The 21,343-nt window shown below is 36.2% G+C and overlaps 1 protein-coding gene across 8 annotated transcripts in view; it reads right to left on the bottom strand.

The window, feature by feature from the left end:
* Positions 1-21,343, bottom strand: part of SOX6 (SRY-box transcription factor 6) — a 368,783-nt gene that overhangs the window by 221,835 nt on the left and 125,605 nt on the right. For all 8 annotated transcript variants that reach the window (XM_069016846.1, XM_069016845.1, XM_069016847.1 and 5 more), the window contains one exon: positions 9,896-10,139. In XM_069016846.1, the coding sequence (XP_068872947.1) occupies positions 9,896-10,135 (240 nt within the window). In that variant the 5' untranslated portion in view covers positions 10,136-10,139. The remainder of the gene's footprint in view (positions 1-9,895; positions 10,140-21,343) is intronic.

Below are 21,343 nucleotides of genomic sequence, written 5' to 3' on the forward strand. Positions count from 1 at the left end.
GAAATGCTGGGTTTTCATATCAAGGTATATAAATGGCATTTTTCCTGTCTACATTTTCTTGCCAGCCCATTAGCACAGACCAAATTTTATTACTGATCATTCAACCCACAGTAGTTAGTGATTTGACAAAATGCTATTATTATAACAGCTTAGATACCTATATACAGACACTAAAATTTAAGGATTAAGTTCCAAGCTGAAAAAAATGGAGAAAAATAAATAACTGCACAAAAGACAGAAAACCAGAAATTAGTGAGGCATGGACACTAAAACACTATGGGTGACTCATTCAGGGATAGATAGCCCATGCATGAAATCATACTTTACTTTCACTAAAACCTCCACCTTACTCATATGTCAATTGTAAAACAACATGAAGAGTTCCAGCACAATATGGAAAAAGCTTTCCCAAGTCTATCCTTGGCATTTTTCATGTTGGAGGGACAGTACAGTTGAACCAACCTCAAATTTTCTTGGAATATATGTGGTCTGACAACAGTTTCCTTAGTCTTTATCAGCTTTCCAGGCTGCCTGGTGCAAACAAGTGACCTGTTGGCCATTTCTTTCAGAGTTGTTGTGAATGGCTTAAGAAAAGCTTTGGTAATGGCAGGAGCAATTCTGACAATTACAAACAGCTTGGTAAAAATAAAGACAGGGACTCTGCAACTGCACACATGGTATCTTCTTCACACAATTCCTTTAAAACTGTTACACTAAGATAATATGTAAAGGTAGTTCATTAGGCCTCTTGCTCTGAGAAAATTTTTTTTTAGCAAGTACATTCACTAAATTTCACAAGTTACATTCCTCAAAAAGATAGCTAATGGTTTCTCTACAAAGAAAGGAAAATCCTTATAGTTTCTTAAATGTTTCTGCTGAAAAGGGATTGAGCAAATAATAATAATTTTCCTGTTAGTGTAAAAAAAATTTTTCTTGTGCATTTAGATTCTAACAGCTTAATTAGCTCATTTTCCATCAGTACGCCCACTGGTTTTAACAGGATAAATGAGGAAGTACTGCCGGAAGTGATGAAAATAAAGGTATTGGTAGTTGACCCAGTACTTCTCATACTGGGAAGGTAATATTTATAGCAATACCTGCAAGCTGAATCATGAGCCAACTTGGTCACCTTTTATGAAGTCTTTTCACTTCCAAAATAAAGCAAACAGACACAAAATTAGGGTTTTGTTGGTGAAAGATTACAGGCTAAAAAGAAAATTCAATATTCTTGCTCCTTCCTCCAAACAGCCAAAGTACAAAATGGGGAGGTCTGTATTTGAGGGTTGAGATGCAACACCTTGGTTTGGGGACACCACAATGATGAGTGGAGATCTGCCTTGGGACAGATCTCTCTTTGGTAACCTCATAAGGGTTAGGGACACACCAACAGCCTGGTGAACTGGATTCTCTGCTCAGCAGTCTTAAACGGGGGGAAGTGCACAGGGCTGCGGATTTTAATGGCACTATTTATGTTTCACATAGGGAGGATGGATCCTCTGGAGCTCTCTGAAGGTAAGAAAATAGGAAACCTTGGGAAATGAAACTGAGGGCTGTACAAAATCGGGGTCACAGTGTTAGTTAGCAATTTAATAATAACTATGATCAACTTTGATTGAAAGTTGACGACTGCAATCCCACTTAATAGCCAGAGAGAAAACTCTTTCTGTAAGAGTTCAACTGAAATCACAGCATGAATGGCCAAGAAGTAGAAAGCAAATATTACTAACATAAAATGTGTTAGCTGAATTGCTTATTTCCATGTGGATGAGGCTTTTCTGTTATAAAGGGATATTTATCTGTCTCTGCATTGAATGGGACACATGTAAACACCCCAGGAAAGTTGGATATCCAGAGTGGTTTTGATTCCAAGTACTAGAGGCATGCTGGCACTTGGAACTAGTCTGGAGTTAACATATAATGAAAGCAAATGTTTACAAAATCATTTCCAATCACTACATTAAATATGGTTTCCCTTTTTGAGGAATTTAATTAAACAGAATTAAAATAAATTAAAAATCTAAGTGATCATTTCCAATTCTCATCTGATTAAGAAAAAAACACAAAAGTTTTATTAAGAAAGATTTATTTAAATCCAAGCCTTGAGAATGACTGCTATGAGCTATTGAGAGAACATAATTTGTTAAGTCTCAGCAAATTATGCTAGTGGGAGGGCAAATGGCAAGTAGTAGAATAAAGCCTCAAGTCTCTAACTCAGCATTTACTCCGATAAAACTTATACTGATTTCACTGCCAAAGTATAAACTCAATACAATCTGTAAAGGGTTTGTATTTCATCTTTTGTACACATTTAAAAACCTCAAGAAGGAACAACACAACAGTAAGGTCCAAGCCAAGAAATAATATGCTGAATTGAGAATTAAAAAAAAAAGAAAATAACTTTAGATGAAGGGTTTAAAAACAAGATGTCATAATAATCTGGCATATATAATCCAAGTATGGTTTTATGAAGAGGCCACTGCAAAACCAGCTGTCTGTTTGGAAGGAATAGGCAGGGGCTTTTTGTCTCATGTAAAATATGACCACTTAATTGCAGCAATCCCTTCCTACTCAGGCGTTGGAGCAAACCAGGTAAACCAACTTTGGGTACAGAGATTTCAGAAGGTTACAATTTTTAGGCCTTGTGATTTAAACCCTCCTCTTTACAAATGAGCAGCGATTTGAAACACATTGACAGGCACTTTGCTCCTTTCCACAATGGAAATTCAGCCCAAAATTTTAAAATACAATGACAAATCACTTCTATACGGCAATCAACTCACCCACAAAAGATATGCATGAACTCATGTGGGCTTTTGTAAGAGTTAGATGCTAAGGATTTCCTTAATTATCCAGATACCATATGTCCAAACTCCCAGTGTTTAGGTTTGGTAATAAATCACAACAATATTGAGACTTTATGCCCTGTACTTTGGTTAAATGCTCATATTAAGGAAAAAGTAATGGACAGCCATTTACAAAATGAGTATTTAGACTTACATTTTCATCTAAACTGAAACTGAAGAAGCATTGTGATCAGTCCCAGCTGATCAGCACTGTTTACCTCTTGGGTAAATAAAGACACATATTTTGTGATGCATGCTTGTCAGAAGCTGCCAAATAAAACAAGGATTGTGTGGCTTGGATATTCCAGACCACTTTGTATATATCCAACTTCCCCCTATTAGGTCATCTTAATTGTCCAACTTATAAGTATGTCTATTGTAAATATAAAAATAAAATTTGTCTTTATGTTTTTAGCAATATCAAATGCACGTGAAAATCCTCCTCTGTATATAGTTCCATGACATGTATAACATGCTTTATGTTCCCCTTTTAGTATTTGCAGAGGAATGCATGCAGGAAACCAGCCTGCTGCATAGAGTACTTGTATTTCTTTAAGGTAAACACTGATGAAACATTTGGAGGATTGAAATAAAAACAAGACATTTATGAGACATAAAGGTATCACATAAAATTGCCGTGAATTACAATAACATTGGCTGAATCCCAGAACAGATAATCCTTATAAACATGCAGGAATGTTGTAAACTGTATATGAATGTCAGTGATACAGTATATTAGGAGATTCATATTACACTTGGTGCTGTGTAAGTCTCAGTCCCTGGGTTTTTCATGGCCTCAAAGATTAAAATAAATATATGTAGTATCTTTCCTTCCTCCATGAAGATATTTTATGTACACAGTTTTATTATGCTGAACAAAGATACCAAAGTCTGTTTTTTCTTGAGCTGTCAAAGTACAAAAGAAATGCAAAAAGTCCTTGCACAGATGTAGTAAAGTGCTGGATTTTATCTTTTGGCAGGTGCTCAATATGCAGCCCACATAATCACATGTTAATGACTGGAGTGTGTTAATCAGCATGCATACCTGATTCCTTCTTGCCCAAGGAAAAAAAAATTTACAATTTAGAATGTGTTAATGCTTCTACTTTTGAAAAAATTCATGTCAATATACAGAAGTGAATTAAAAAGTTTTCAAAAATTGCTTCATAAAAATAGGAAATGTTAAAATAGGAGAAAGGAATAAAATTGCTGCAGATTTAGATGAACATAAACCACAGGTCTTTTGCGAAGAACTCAGGTGATGATTAATTCTGTTTAAACACAGTTCACCCTAGAATATAGGGAAAGGTTTAAAACAGACCATGTATTTGGAAAAGAAAAATTATACAATGTCAAAAGGAAAATAAAACAAATATAATAAGCATGCCAACAGGAACAATTATTTAATTCTTCTTCAAATAAAGTTCAATTTTGTATTTCACCACCTCCATTAAGCACATTATCCTGCACACTTCTAGGGAATTGTTTTATTGTTTTTAATATGAAATGTTAACATATTTTTATGCTAAAGCTAGGAAAACTAAGTCCTTGATATTTCAAACCTTTAGACATCTGCTTAACATTATAGTTGCTGGTAGTCCTAATAAAGTCAAGTTAAGCACATACCTGAATGCCTTCTGAATCAAAACAACATGCTTGAAAAAAAATTAATTCTATCTTTTCTGCAATATATTTCTCATAGGAATTTGTTTTTATGGAAATATAAAATAGCATATCCTCTGCTTTTTCACACCCTTTAATTTCAGCCAAAACTTCATACCTATGCAATTATGTATGTAGGTATTTACCTCTTTAGTTAGAAAAAATTCTAATGCACTACCTGACATGCAGAAATAATATCACAAGCAGAGTAGAATTGCTTTCCATCATCACAAAACTCAGATTTGTACATGTAAATAACAGCTGCATGAGCAATTTAGCAGAAACAGAATTGCCAGAGTTTAGGGCATTTATGTTTGATGCATTTTATATGTTCATATTCAGTCCGTAAAGGAACCAAAAATAAAACCTCAAAACATGTAATTGTATCTATAACTTTCGAGAATTTGAAGCCATGAATTTATATAACAACAAACTCACAGTGTTTAGCATGTGTAAATGTTTTTCAGTGATCTTCCCTAAACACCTGAGTTTATTTTCCTTAAAGGGAAGAACCTTCAACATGAGAAGTTAATAACAAGGAGCAGGAGGTGGGGGGGAGCAACAGGATTGTGCCTGTTTTATGTAGAGACAGAAGCACCAAAATATTAAGACCTTTGGGATGCCACCTATTTCTGTCTTTCTGGTGCCAGTAGCTTTGCTAAAGCTATATAAAGTTAAATTTGATACTTGGTAATTCAAAATTATTTTAAAAGGAACATATGCATGTGGTATGAAGAGATCTTCAATTTTTCTGCTGTATATATAAATCTGTTCTCAGTCCTGCAGAGATGTACACACAGCCACAGTGGAAAGGTAGGAAGCCTTTCACTCCTTTGGCAAGAAGTCAACAAAAGACAGAGTCTTGACGTAATTATGACATATATGTCAATGCTGCCATTTGAGATAAAATCCAACCAGATACAATTAGTTTCTAAATCCAAGGGGCCTTTGAATGATGTTACAAAATATATAGGGAAACCCAGCATAAATTTGGAGACAATTAATTTTATTTGTGTACGTATCTATGTTTGGTTTCCCTCTGTCACAGGGAAATAACACCCATCCTTTAGACTGGATTTGCTGCAGGGGTTCCCTGTGAGAGTCACTCACATCCAAATAACAGCAGAGCAAAAAAGATGTGCCTGCCCTCATTCAGTGCATGCACACACTCTCACTAACACGCTGCTAACTCACTGCCCTGGGGTTGTGGGCAGCAGGGAACAGCAGTGGGAAAAGAAGAGTCCAGTGACCGTGTCAATGACACATCACCACCTACAGTGATTGCCACAGTCCCTTGCACATTCCTCACAAGCCCTGTTTGTTACAGGACTGCTACATCGGGATTGGGGATGGGAAGAGAACTTTCCTCTCTGTGGCTTATTTGCTTTTGGGAACAGATGAGAAATTGTACATTTTGGAGAAAGAGTCCAGATTTCTTTAGATTAAAGCTGCTAAAATTTATTATTCACAAGTCCCAAGTCCAGCCTTAATAGTATGGGAATACTTCACCCCATTCCTCAAAGAAGGTAAAGTCACTTTTCCGTCTAAATCTGCATTTTCTTGTTGGCCCTGCTTTCTCCTGATACTTTCAGAGCAAAAATAAAAGATCTTTGTAATTTATCTCACAGGCTGTGCAGAACTCTATATGAAGATGGGGACCATTCCTGGTTCCCCAGTGAACAAACACATTAATATTTTCCATTTCTTTACATACTGGCCAATAAATATATTATTAGGATACAACAATTCAATTATCATTAAATTTAGCAAAATTAAGTGGTTTTGGCCTTTCCCGCTCATCCTCTCTGTTACCTTAACAGAGACAGATTTTGTATGCAATCTAAAAATTTGACAATTTTTCTTGCCTGCTTCTAACTGTCCATTGGAGAAGGCACAATACTTTCACCATTATCTTGGTACCACTTTGCCCTCTTCCCTACAGTTTACCACAACAAATAGATATGGCCTTAGCCTAAAACAGATTTTATTTTCTAGTAGGGCTACAGTCAGCAATAAATACCCATACATGCAGGTATTTTTATACTAAGTAACAGTTAGAAACATAAGTATAATCTTTTCAGCTCCGTAATATGAGTTTACAGAAATCTTTGGGTTGCTTTATCTTCTCCCCACTGTAACATCAAACTGGCTGGTGAAATGATACTGGCAGTATAAGTCATTACAGGTCTGACGTTACAGTTGTTACACATTGCTGAATCTGTCAAATGAAAAGGGAGCACAAAGGGAATTTCCAAATGCAGCTGCTATTTCCCATTTGTTAAATCCTTTTATTACACCATATAAGTACACAGCTGGGAAATACTATAGAGTGGGAGTTAAAACAAAATATTTTGGCTTCCAGACATTCAGAATACACAAAGGACTCAGTGGAAAGCAATGCCTGATATCAAAAGGGAGTGAAAGTTTGAAAACATTTCTAGCCAGTGTGGTTTTTATTCTGATAATGCACAATGTAGTTCAAAGGTATCTTACATTAGAGAAAGTGCTGCGTACCATAAATGTTGGGTAAAAATGCAAATTTTTTTCACTAAACTTGCCCTCCTACAGTATCTTTTCTAAGCTTAAGATCTGTACAGCCCTCGTAGCAAATTATGATGCATACTGTGTGCTCTCTCAAATTCCAGTGAACTCCTTAGTTTTAAGGACAGAAAGGATGCAGGATTGTGCCCTTAATTAGATACCAGATAAAAGAGAAATTTTTCCTTCCCATATGTCGACACAGCATTCTTTGAATTTGCTATCTTTTAACCAGACAACACACATTATTGATGCATTTTAATGAAAGCGCTACTGTCTTTACTTTCGGAGTAAATGCTATGAACAGGTGCTTTTTCAAATCTGCTTCTAAAGGATCCGTCTGGGAAAGGTCAGAAAGGTGCTTACTTTCTGGGAATTCGGGTTTATTAAGTAAAAAAGTGCCCACTGCCACAGCACCTATCTCAGAATTGCCCAACCCACCTTCTGGAATCTGACTTTCTGGAAAGAAACATCTATCCTCCCTCTGAGGAGTATGAACATGTTTTCATCAGGATAGTTGCAGGCACCTCTGAATTCTTTCTTAACAATACAAATGCCTGCTTCACTGAGATACTTCAGAGAAACTTTATGCAATTAATAGAGGCTTAAATGTTTGCTCATGAAGAACATAATTAGGTGAGAAAAAAAAATATCATTAAAAATCGAACAAGGTACTTAAATGACAGTCCCCCAAGGAGAAAAAGATTTTCTTCCCCACTTCACTGTTGTGACCTCACTAGCCATCTAAGTCACCTAACTGTAAATACACTTGGACCTTGCTCTGTACGTTTTAGAGCTCTTTTAAGTGCAACCAAAAAACATGTCTTAGAATTTCAGCCTCTGCTGGTAGCCAAGCCTTGTAAATCATACCCAGCTTCAAGCTGGGAAGAAAAAAAAAAAATTCATTTGGTTTAGCTGAGAGGTCCTGAAATAAGGTTGACATATATCCACCACCAGATTTAAGCCAAGGGACTTGTGGAAACTGCTAATGATTTTCAGGACATTCATCTACATATATAATGGAATATTTACTGGAAAAAGGAGATAGGAAAACCAGAGTGCTAAGTCCCTCAAGCAAAGTTTATGCACCTGTTCTGAAACATGATAAGCTGTTCACTGATTCGTGCCTGTCCAGAGGTACAGCGAGTGTTGACATGACAGTGCAGCATTAGGAAAGGAAACAGACATTGCTCTCTGTCACTGGGACTGCAAACCCCTTCAGAGCAATATGAGCACAACTGACCACACTGCACAAGGGCCATTTCAGCTCACTCCAGTTCCAAGGAACAGGCTGAACCAAAAAAAAATGCATTGAGGGACTGCTGGAAGCTGAGTTCCTTTCTCCCTAGGACATGGAGTAATTTTGTCAGTGATATTGGTGTCCTAATACCAAAATTCCAAGAGTGCCCCTGCCTCTCTGAATGAATGGAGAAGTAGCTGATGAATTCACAGATTAACTTTTTCCATCAACAAACAGGATCAGTCCTTTCTAGTCTGCATGCAGATTGTCCTCCCGATTACATAGAAGTTAAAATTATTCTAATGTGCTTATTGCATAACTTGGACAAAAGAGTGACTCTCTGTCCAAAATTCTGAATATAAGCCATCCATACAACTTACAATCTACCTTGCCAAATTGCTAAACTGTAATCATTTTTCTTTAAAGCAATTTTGCAGTTAAAATTTTGCCATCTTCATAAAAATCACCCAAATACCCGCCTGATAGAAAGTTCTGCACTGGGTTAAACTGTGCATTAGAGATTAGACAGCATTTTTCTGGTTTGGTTTGATCTTTTGAATCAACTGGATTTTAGGAAAAAAATTCAACACTATATTAATAAAATAAATCTTATTGTAGTGCTATTATTTAACTGGTGGTATTAAAAAGTGGTATTAAAAAATTCTTCAATTGCGCTTAACAATATTGAAATCTGCTGATTTGTACTGGAAAAAAAAAAAGATTTGCTGAAAAAAATCTGTTCATATATATTTAATAGAAATAGAGAATAATTTTTTTGAAAAGGCAGATTATTCTTTTTAAGCTGATTGAATTTAAGATTTTTGAAAGTCACTTTCTAAAGAGTCTGGGATTGCAATGTTCTAAATTTACAGAACACCTGGCTGCTCCACATACCTTAAGTCTGTTTCTGAGGAACACATGCAAGGAAAATAAATTGACTGAGATGCTATGCCCATTCAGCCTTCATTCAGCCTGCCCATTCCAACCACTAAGTAATTATATCTAGGCTACTGAAGAGCATAGGCATAATAATTCTGATCATTTCTAACATCACCTTTATGCAAGGTGATGATCTAGCTACTCACAAACACCTTTCCCCTCCACAAAAAGTTGCAATTTCCTATAGACACAGTAGGATGTTTGTGTCACCTAAAATGCCAGCTTCTTTGTTGCTGTGTAAAGATATAATATTCTAGGTTTGGTAGGTCCTGTTTCTGAGAAACAAGTAAAAAAAATACATTAAAGTTTCTTCCTTCAGCACAACACTTTGCAGATGACAAACAGTTGTGAGCTACATCCTCCTGTCAGAAATTAATGCTTGAATATACGAGCTAGAAAGGTTACGACATAAATCAAGGTATGAATGAAAACATGATAAATAGATGCATTTCCTTTCAGAAGGTGAACTCATCAAATGACCTCATTCAAAGAGACCTGTATACTTAAGTAGATTATACAATTGTAATTTACAATTACACCGTATGATGTTGATCTACTGCTAACACTTTACCATTTAAAAAGCTTTACACCTGAACACATCTTTCCAAACACGAGTGAACAATCTCTTACAACAGTAAATTCAGAAAGCCCCTGTGAGGACTGGGAAACTCACCATTCTGTGTTGGGCTGAGATTACTCCATCCCACTCGGGATCCTGTTGGATGGTCGTGACCAGAGTCGGTAGCTCCTCAGAGTGAGGTTTGTTGTGCATTACATTATGTAGAGGCAGATGAGAGGCTGCATGCTGATCACTGTTGCCCTCTTCCTTGTCTCGTGATGCTAAGTCCTGGGTCATTGTTTCCTCTCCATCAGCTGCACATGCAAATGGAGAGGTAGCCTGCTTGGAAGACATTCTTCTACGAAACAAGAAAAGGAGACAAAAAGAAAACATTGGTGCTCAGTGAAAACAGTCAAGCTCAAAACAATCCTCTAAGTGCATCACACCTGCCTAGAACAGTCACAAATTAATCGTGTGCAGTCAATACAAGTACTCGAAAAAGCACAGGTTTGGGGATCTGGATCCCAAACTCTGAGGAAAAGTATTCCTTGACACCAAGACAAGGTCAGGGTTAAGTTATATGACATCATTCTATTCATTTAGACTTGTCAAACAATATCATTTTCTCCAGCCATAAGAAAGTAGTGATTTTATTGGTATTTTCATGCTGATTTTCTATTAGAGTTCAATTTTTTAAACTCTTACTCCCATGAGCAACCTGAAGCTTATAAGCAAACATTTAAAGGAGAGAGATCATAATGCTCACCTGACCTCATTCCTTGCAAGGAGAAGATGTTTTTTACACAGATGAGAATAATTTTTAAATCCATTTAAATTCTGCTTAATAATTACTTTTGCTGTTTGTTTAAAGCTGTACTGCTTTTAAACTGTTTAAAATTTTGCCTGGTTTTACCTTTCAGAAAGTGTTTCGAGGAGCTCACATGAAAAGTGTTCTGAACCTGGGAGGTTTATTGAATGGATGGATAATACCTTAGAAACATTTTACAGTTCAAACTAAAAATCTAAAATAATTATGTTTCCTTTCATATTAGGCATGAAGTACGGGATATAGCTCAACAAAATACTTTAAATTACTTAAAAGTGCAATGAATAAATGCATTGATTTATGTTAAATGCCTTTTCCTAATAATGGCCTCTTACTACCATCTCATATGCAAACACAGCTTTCGCCACAGTTTCTGCACTTAGATGAAAATATTACTGACTTCAACTCAAAATCTGAAAACACTGTCATTTAAAATTTCTAGTAAGATTAACTGCAACTGTTAAAACAATCATTAATAAACCTGAAAAGGGACAGCTAAAATATATTAGCTATTTTCCCAGGTTTTAGTAACTTTAGAATATCCTTGACACTGAAATTGCTGAGAAACTAACGAATAAGATCTTCACCTTAATTACTTTTTAACAATAATTGATTTCATACCATTTCTTTAAAAATGCACAAATCAGTTAACATAGGAAACCACATGAGCATTTTTCAAATTAGCAAATCATTAACTTGCTAGTACTGTTTCTACAGACAAATAAATACTGATTAAAGGGTCTGGAAATCTGAGACTAACAGTTAAATTTACAAATCTGTCACATGCTTTCATGAATATTACAGTGAAGGAAATATCAAGTGCAAAGAAAAATAATTAAGTTAATTCCAATTTAAACAGTAGTTTTTATGTAGCAGCCTGTGTTTCACATAGGATTTAACAGCTAATGCTAAATTTCTCACAATTAATGAGGGAGTTCAGATTTAGTATCCTACAGTGGAAAAAAAAATTAATATAGGATCAACTAATCTAATTATGTACAGTTCAATATGAAAGTATTACAAGCTTTGAAGTGCTTTGAAACATATTAAAACACTGATACCTATTTAGAATAACTATTCTGTAAATAGAGATAATCCTGCCTCTTAAACTCGATACTGGTGGGGGAAAAAAGGTTTGTGTTTTCTTTAGGGAAGCCTAAGTGTGAGTGGGAGTCTAACATGAGTGTTGCCAATAAGCAGAACTGAGGAATTTAAACCGTGCATTACATTCTTCCTATGCTAAAGAATTTGTCTTGATGCTACAGAGAACATGCCAAGAGTTCAGCAACCGGCATTATCGTGGGTACTTCAAAAGGTTCTGGCTCATAATTGCTATGATCCAAGATAAAATAAAAGGGTTGCTTTCCCTTTTCTCATTAAAATGAGAAACATTAATGTAATCACTCACGTAAAAATATAAGTCATGCTTTATGTAATTTGAAAACCCGACATGAAAACTGGAAGTCAGAGTAAAGGTTTTTCCTTTCTTTCACCTTCTCAACAGATCTCATTCCTGTTTCATACTGAACAAGCTTCTGTGTAAAGCAAGAGCTATGGCTGTTTCTTCACCATAAATTAATCATGACACAAAACTAGAAATGAAAATGTCTCTTAAGAATAATTTCAACTACAAACTGCACCAATGAATAATACTGCACAATCCTAATTAAACACAACTCTGCAGCTGCAAAAATAGGCTGAATCTGTCCAAAGCTACGAGTTGGCTTTAAAGGCTGGTTTGTTAGGGACTGTTTTCTTAAGGAAGGCTGGGCCCTCAGTCTTAATCAGCCAATAAATTATTTCCTGCAATTACATTAAATAGAAAATTATCTTCAAATTGGGAATGTTAATTGAAAATCAAAATTCAGACTGAAGTTTAGAAATTACATGCTGAATATAATTAGTCTAGAAAGGCTTCACCTCTATTTCATAAACAGGCTTTTGGTGTTTCCTCAAGTGACCATTCAGCAAAGCTATCTACTGGCAATGCACTATAGGGGAAACATTTTTTTCCTTGACATGTACACTAATATACTTTCCTCTTATTCATGATGTTTTAAACAAAATTCAATAAAAATCTCCATTCAAGTTCTGTTAAGCTTATTACATAGAGAAGAGAGACTTTGTTAACACCAAAAATAAAATTATATCAACAAAGTCTCATTGACTAATAATCTCAAGCCAAGGCCAGCAGCTTTCTTCTGTACTGGAGTAAGAGAACAGACCAAGAGCAGGGTTCAAATGCTTCCTAGCTCCACCTACCCCTTTTCCCCACTGCTGCATTATGGACAGACACCTTCCATGATGCACTTTAGCCAGTCACCTATAGTCTTGGAGCCGGGAGGACAGGCTCAGGCAGGCCTCCCAGACACTTGTTCTCCTCCTGGCATAATTTTTAGGGGTGTGTTTGGCTTCTATTTTCTCCAAAGCTTTGTTAAAATAACTAGATTGAATGGTAACTTTTTGGTTGCTAGTTTTAAAACGTTGGGTTTAAAGGGACAGAGGTGTAGAGGCCTGTTAGGTTAAGCCCTCCACCTTCTTTTCCCAGCACATACTTCGATGAATATACTTCATTTGTACATGGCTTCTGAGGGTGTCCACTTATGCCTGGGTTTGCAATCAGTAAAGCAGAGCAAATTTAAACTCTGCTGATGGGTGTTATCCAGCAATTTGGGAGAATTCTGAACACATGATTCCATCAAGGTCAAAAGGCAGAGTTCAGCCAATAACTCCAAGGCCTCATTCAATTCCAGTGGAGAAGACTCTGGCCCATTTGAGTAGTTTATGTTTATGATAAAATTAAGCCATAGAACAGCGTGTTGTGTTAAAATATTTCAATGTTAAAATATGAGCATGAATAGCAGTTAAATTTTAAGCCATAACAACTTCCCAATTTTATGTTTAAAATATTCAAAATGCATTTGCTAAAATCCCTGCTGAGAGGGGGAAAAAAATCAATATTCATAATAAATAAGGCTTGTAAAAGGTATCAGAAATTTACTAATTTCTATTATGATTTATTTTACTTTTTTTTTCTGCTATTATCAATTAAACTCACTGGAATGATTTAAAAAAAAAAAGTTTCTGATAAAAAATATCTCCCTAGTTATAACCCCTGCAAACAGGGGTTTATAATGGAAGTGCTGACACAACCCTAACTACAGCAGCGCAAATGGTGCCGCTATAATACACAAAATCAAGTTCTATTATTCTAAACTATCCTCGCTCGGGGGGTTTTCTTTACTGTGCTCCCAGACAAACTGCTGAAGCATGAAAAATTTAAATGCAATCAAGTGGGTCCAATTCTACTTTACTAGAACAAGTGTCTACAGTGGTACAATCTTAAAAGAAGATGCAACAGATTTGTTTGGTGCTTTTCTTTCTTTTTTCTTTTTTAGCTGTTTATTTATAATACTGTGCAGTGGAGATAAAATAAGAGAGGAAATTACACTCACATTATATCAGTATATTGATTACACAGCACACAATCAGAAAGAAAACTACATTGTGAAATTGTTGCTTTGGTTAAATTGACAGATTAGCTGAACACAGCAATCACTAAAGGTGGAAAATACATCTAATGGGGATGAGAAAAGGTTGGAAAAGGCCCTAATTAACTGAAGTCCTATCACCTACTCAAGTTTGAGAATTTAAAAAATCTTGATTCGTATTTTCCAACACTAGAATAAATTCTATCTCATTTTGAACTTGAGACATAAACAAAATGTGATGATTTATCAAAAGGTCAGTAAAGCTGAGGGATTGGACCCCAACCTCAATCAGCCTCAATACCAAGGTAGTAAAGCTAAAATAGAACTAAGGGGTTTTTTTTCCTACAAAAAGCTAAACACAGTCCCAAATACCTTCATTTGCCATAGATACGACATGATTTTTTATTTTAAACCAGAGAAGAAATTCTCTCTGCCCTAATGAAGACTGCCAGTCAGATTCACAAAACATTGATTTTCCTTATTTCCTACAGCCAGCGTGTGTTATACCTCTCTAAATACAAATATTAATACTTTTTTTTGTCTAAGGTTTTTCCACGGTCTCAGATTCTTCAAAAAATTCATATCTTCTTTTTCAAAACAATTAGCTGATAGTCCTGACATGAGAGGTCTCCAAAGCCTGAAAAGTCTTCCATCCCTTTTGACTGTTCAAGTGATTAAATGTTACAGTAGAAATTAAGGCAAGACCAGGAGTTTCAGCTGCCAGACATTTCAGAATCAAGCCACGAGGTATAACAACAGATAACAACAATGCAATGGCCCAGACACTGTTTCAAAAACATATAAACTGAGCATTACAACGAGATATATGACAAAGCAGACTTGTAGTTGGCTCTCTCTTCTGCTGTGCTCCACCCTCACAAAGCATTCATAAACCTAAAGGCATGTCTACACTGCAGCCACATAAATGACTGCTTTGTAATGCTCAGATATCCAAACTAATTTTAAACAAGCTTGCTTCTGATAGCTCTCCAACTACAGTAGCATGGTGCTCAGATGGACTAATTCATCCTGCTTTAGTGACTGCAGCAGAGACATAACCCAGGTCTACAGCTCCAACAGTAGATTGGAATCAGATTAGATTAGAAATATATTCGCTTACAGAGCTTTTATGAACAGTCTCCATTCCTTTTCCCCAAAGTGCCAGATTAAAGTACTTAAGTGCATGATTAACTGTAAGTATGCAAGCAGTCCACTAATTTCAAATTGGACTACTCGGTTTCAAAAAGTTAAGCACATGTCTAAGTGCTTTGGTGACTCCAGAACTAAATAAATTAAAAGCAACCATTTTTAAAAGTACTCATAATCTTTTAAGCATTTCCTTCTAAACTTTTATGCTGACCTGGTGTTCATAAGTAAAAAAAAATCAGCCACAGCATCTTATCCCTTCCCACCTTTTAAAATGTGCATACTCCTCTCATAACATTAAACATGGTTACAGGACCCTCCCTCACAAATCTGTGCTCAGCTCTGGGGTACATTAGATGCATTATAGTTCAGATAGACTTAAAGAAAAATGAATGTGCTTTGGCAATAGACAAAATATTTTGCAGCTCGGCCCCTGTAAAACAATGTTTTCTAGGCAGAACCCAGTAACGTAACTCGCTGTAAAGCTAATGCTGTAATCTTTCTGCCAGTTTAGAATAAACAGCTATTTCCTAAAATTATGAAATCTCATCTCTCTTTTCAAGGAGAGTTAGGAACACAACAGAACAGTTAGTAAAAGATTTTGTTCTCCTGGAGCTCCATACCCCAACATAAATCCCTGTACATAAAGCCCAAATAGCTTGAGAAAGCAGCAATGGGAGAGAATTTCTCGGTTTCTGTTCCTGGCTCTGAGTCACAGCAAGCCCTCAGGCCAATCAAATCTACTCCCTCAAGCTCTTCCTCGGCTTCATTCTGCAGGAATTCTACAAGAATTAGTTACATGTAGATCATAAACAGCATTGCAAGATTAGAGAGTTTATGGTAATCACAGGAACCACCTTGGAAATAAAAGGGCGGGAGGGGGAGTGGAAGCAACTGTGATTCAAGAAATGACAGCTATAATGTTAACTGAGCACCCAAATCTCTGGCTGAAATAAGCATCGAGCTAAGCAATACACCCACGGCTCCCAAGATACACACTCAGCTATTCTTGCATTTGTTTTTCCAATCCAGGCAAATTACATTTCTGCTAATAGATACTAATCCAAATCACAAAGTTTGACTTCAGATTCAGACTTCCTCAGAGCTCAGAGAGCTGGGAGCAACTTTTATGGGATTTATTCTCATTTGAAAATAAAACAATGTGAGGAAAAAAAAAACCCCAGCTCCTTGGAACTTTGTGGAAAGTCTTTTTCGTATGTTCTGCCATTAGAGCGACCTTCCCAACCATGCAGCCGCAGTGAACAGTTAGGGTTAGGGAACGAGCTCTTGTCTATTCACCTAGTTGTTGGAAACATCAAAATGGATGCAGCAAAACAGCCTCACAGCCCCTCAGAACTTTTCAGTGAAAATCCAAAAGTGTTTGTTTGGATTCATAAAATGCCAAAATTACAACCTATCCTTTTAGCAGGCTAAATACTCCGTCCTCTTTATCCACCAACAGAAGCTCTCTCTGAAAACGCCTAGGGTGAATGAACCCACATTGAATGCAGCAAAAGGGCAGAGAAAGAATAGTCATTTAGCACCTGGGATATGCTCATCTTCAGTCACTGTAGTTAATATTTTCTATAGTTTATATTTAGCTGACAATATTGCTGTCACTTTATTTAAACAGCTTGAGACTGTTCTTTGGACTGGAGCTCATATGCCCTGGAATGCTTTGACTCATGAATTGTTTCTCCTGATAATGTTACATCACGTAACCACCTCTGTTTAATTGGTTGGTATTAGCTTCTCGGTGATGGCTGCCTTTAAAGTCCTGTGACTGGGCCATGTGTCTCTGGATATCCAATTTCTTACTGTTGGAAAAAAAAAAAAAAGAAAAAAAAAAAAAAAAAAAAAAGGCAGTACTGACTCCCAGCTATCTTTACCAATAATTATGGGAACACGAGTGAGCGTGCCAAGAATTTATCCATCAGCAACTTATTAGGATTTGTTTCTCTAGGCAGCAATTAAGAGAATATATAATATAAATAAAAGCAATTCTTAAAGATAAAATTTTAAAACAATGCTTGCTATAAATAAGCATTAATCCACATATTTTTATGGATCAGAATGACTTAATTGTTTATCTGGATGATTATACAAATGGTTTTGATAAAGGATGCCTAAAAATACAAAGAAAAATTTATTTTAACAAGTTTAGACTTTGAGTCTTTACACAGAAGACAATACTTTTTTTTCCCCCTTAAAAAGCCAGTTAAGAAGCTGTTTTAATAACCAAAAATCTTCCTGACCACACTTAAACCTGGTGGGCATAAGTTCCTGAAAGGTTCATTAAATCCTTTCAATGCTCCATGAGAAACAGGCTCCAATGGCAAGATACAGCCTTCTTACATTTTTTCCCTCCTACATTTTCAGAAGTTGCTTAAGATTCCATGTAGTGAGAGAAACAATTAATTTTCAATCCTACAGGTGTGAAAGGTCACATGCCATCTCTCTGCATTTCAGAACAAAAATATCGATACAGTCAGACTTCTCTCCCCTTCTCCTGCCTTCTACTCCCTCCTTTCCATACTTTTGGTTCTCATCTCTAAGTCAAACCAAGCACCTCAGTAGACAGAAATGAAGCATTAGTTGCAGGCTCACCTATAGCCTGTTGCACTAAAGCATCTAATTAGTACCTCCATGTAACACAAAACAATAGCTCTGCAGCTTAGTTACAGATTTGTCTTTTTAACAAAAACCTTACACTATAAGCCTAAAAATATTTCTAGCAGGCAAAACATTTCTGATTCAGTAGAGGTTATGCAAGCATCAAAGCACTTAAATATAGGTGCCAAACCACATTGCCAGGAGCTCTTAGTATCGTGAGGTACTGCTACCTGACAGCTCAGTGAATATAAAATTGCTTGTTTCTCCAACTGAAGACAATCAAATTGTCACCTTCCATTGTAATAATACACAATTTGAGATCAGCAAAGTGCCAACACAATTACCAGGGAGAAACAAAACGTAACAAAAACATCAGATCTAAAATTTTCTAAATGGTAAACATTTCCATCTGGCTACTCACACACACACACACACCCCCCCCCCCCAAAAAAAAAAAAAAAAAAGAGAGATTTAGATGAGAGATTTTATTCTCATTATCAAATATCCTAGTATTATTTAGCAATAAGATTTATTTGTAAAATAGAAAAAACAGCTAAAGGAGGTGATTCATGAAGCACTAAAAATAAACACAGGTCAGAACTGTGCTGGGATTTTACTTGTGCACATTTAAAGTACTGCAAGGGTCAGAAATGTTGCTATGTATCTGTACTGTTGTTATTATAAACTCATATATGTGAGGTTTCATAAAAATTAATTCTAACTGGCACACGGCGTACTTTGGCACAAGCTACACATGACGTGCCACTTTTATTTGTTTATTTAAATGACTTCACTCTGAGAAGTGAAAATGAAGTTTGAACTGCAGTCTGCCTCAGAACTGGGACTTTCAGGATATTAAAAACCTGAGGAAAACCTTTGAAGGAGGTAATCTGAATACATGAAAAATAGTATTTTCACCATATATTTCTTGAGGTTATTCAGCAAGTGGCCTACATATTCAGGAGTGAAATTTGCATTTTGGTGATGCAGAGATCTAATAACCAGAAATTGGTTTATATCTACAGTAGCTCTGGGCATCCTATAAACTACAAAAGAGTGTCCTAGGTAGGATATATACATGGAAAACTATTTTCATCTGGTTCACAGAAATGAAACTAAACTTAAACCCTTCTTGAAAAACTTGCACTGTAGAGTGATATCATGGATTATCTTTTCTGTGTTGACATTTCATTCACTACTAACACACACACAAAGTCCCTGTACATTTATTGATGTAAACACACGTCACCTTCACATATTCTTTGAGGTTTCACCAGCTACGGGCAAGTTAGAAAAGAAGAGAAAAGAGCAAACTATGCAAAGCCAAGAATCAGTCTTTGACATCAGCTTTTCTCTGAAGAACTATTAAAGAATGGCAGTAATGGTCAAGGAGCTTTTTTCCACCCTGCACAGCTGCACCAGAGTCAGATATAATCCTAACCCTGTGGATAAAGCAGGCACAAGGGCTACTTATATGTTGTTAGCCTTGCAGAAGAGGATAAGATGCAGCTCCACGTATCCAACTGGGAATTCCTGCTGTGCCTTGTCTCAGGTGCCGCATCCACAGGAGCTCAAGTGCAACACAGAAAGGCTGGATTTCCAACTGCAACCTGCTCCCAGGCTTTGGCCTTTGATAGTTGCTCTTGTGCACTGCACTGACTCACACAACACAGCACCAGTGGGAACAGAGGAAGAAAGGGAGGTAGAAAAAACCCAAAACAATTTTAAAAGCCCAAGTATTTTGGTCAGATAAAACATAACTAGACACAATGCCCATTTTTCTACAACTTTGGGAAGTTCTGATTTTTGTTCAGGGTCCTTACAAAAAGGCTTTTAGAAGGCAGCATTGTGTACAATATTTATTTGTTTTGAACTAACATCTACACAATATGATCATTACCTGTGCACACAATGGGAACCCTAAAATGTGTTTACAGACCCCTGCAGGAATCACCTCATTCACCAGTGAGTTGTAGCTACTACTGAGAGAAAGGAGAGGGAAGTCTGAAGCAGCACTCTGTTCAGAAAAAGATTACATGCCTACCCATGAAACATTTGAGAAATATCCCTATTTGATGGGCAATGTGGCCAAGAACAAGTGTGGTAACATCTTTTTTTCTCCCCCTAAACTCTCCACTGCTTGGGGTGGGCAACAGCATGGGACCCTTTTCTTTTTATTTTAATTATCTTCACTATGAAAATATGAAGAAAGAAGATAAATAATTACAACACTCTAAGAAGTCAAATAAAGTAAAACAAAATATTTTCTCCTCTATTAATTAAGGTAATCAGGTGCTATTAAGTGCAAACAATTTAAAGTTCAATTTCTTGAGACTTTGAACCTCCTATCCTTTCACAAGCTCCACAGGTGAAATATCTACCAATTTTAACTTCCTTTAAAGAAAGCCTGAAATAATAAGACATTGTTATTCAAATTCTTAGTATGACATATTTAAAATCAAGCATTTTAACTGTTATTTAGTTACAAGGATAAATTGTTTAATACTAACCAGATTCCCAAATAAAGTTTTGTATTTTTTAAGAAATTCACTAAGGTATCTGGACTAGGCACTAAAAAGAATCAGAGAACATTCAAAAGTCATTGTCACAGGTGAAACTTGCACCACTTCATCACTCAGCTTGGAGAGATCAAGCAGCAGCAGTCCCTGCATGCAGAACTCTGAAACTGCATCAGTTGCAAAGCAAACTACAGACTCTCCATCTTTTGGTTTCAGTTCTCTAAAGCACCACAAAATTGTTGAAAAGAAATAGTCTGCAATAACTGAGGACCCTCGGCTATCCCGCTTCCATGGGAGGTTACAGAATACAGCATCTGCTCTCTAACAAGGAGAAGGAAACATGCATATCAAAATCAATCATAGGAGTAAAGGTGAAGAGTGCCAAGCTCGGAATTGCTCCACATTTCTGAGTGCTCAAAGTTCAGTGTTAGTAATTTTAAATGTGTCAAAGAACATAATGAAGAACAACTATAAGAATACAAAAGAAAGCACAAGCAGGCACACAAACCAAAAGCTCAGATGAAGTTGTTTCCAAATAATCAGGAAGTAAAAAGACCGAAGGTCTAAAATGCAGACTTAAAATATTGACAGTGATTTTAAATATTTTTACCACTACTATGCACATCCAGTTAGATCCCCAGCAAGTGATTTTAACTAAAATATTGAGATATTCTTTTATAACTTGTGGTGCAGTATGTTTACCATTGAAATATACAGGGCCTTATTGTGGTTTTCATTTCTGACCTATTTTTTCCTATATATTAAGGATAAAACATACGATCTGCCTTTTTAAGGAAGTCTTGTCTTCTCAAACAATGTCAGCTTTTGCTCAGGACTATATTTTGTAAGAGTTTCCCACTTGGATATTGGTATAATTTATAATAGACAAGTAAACAGTGCATAATATGTGCAGCCTATTACTTCTAAACCCAGATTTGAACAGTTTCATTTTCTCATGGACATTTGT

Source organism: Aphelocoma coerulescens, chromosome 5, assembly GCF_041296385.1.
Source record: "Aphelocoma coerulescens isolate FSJ_1873_10779 chromosome 5, UR_Acoe_1.0, whole genome shotgun sequence".
Classification (NCBI taxonomy): Eukaryota; Metazoa; Chordata; class Aves; order Passeriformes; family Corvidae; genus Aphelocoma; species Aphelocoma coerulescens.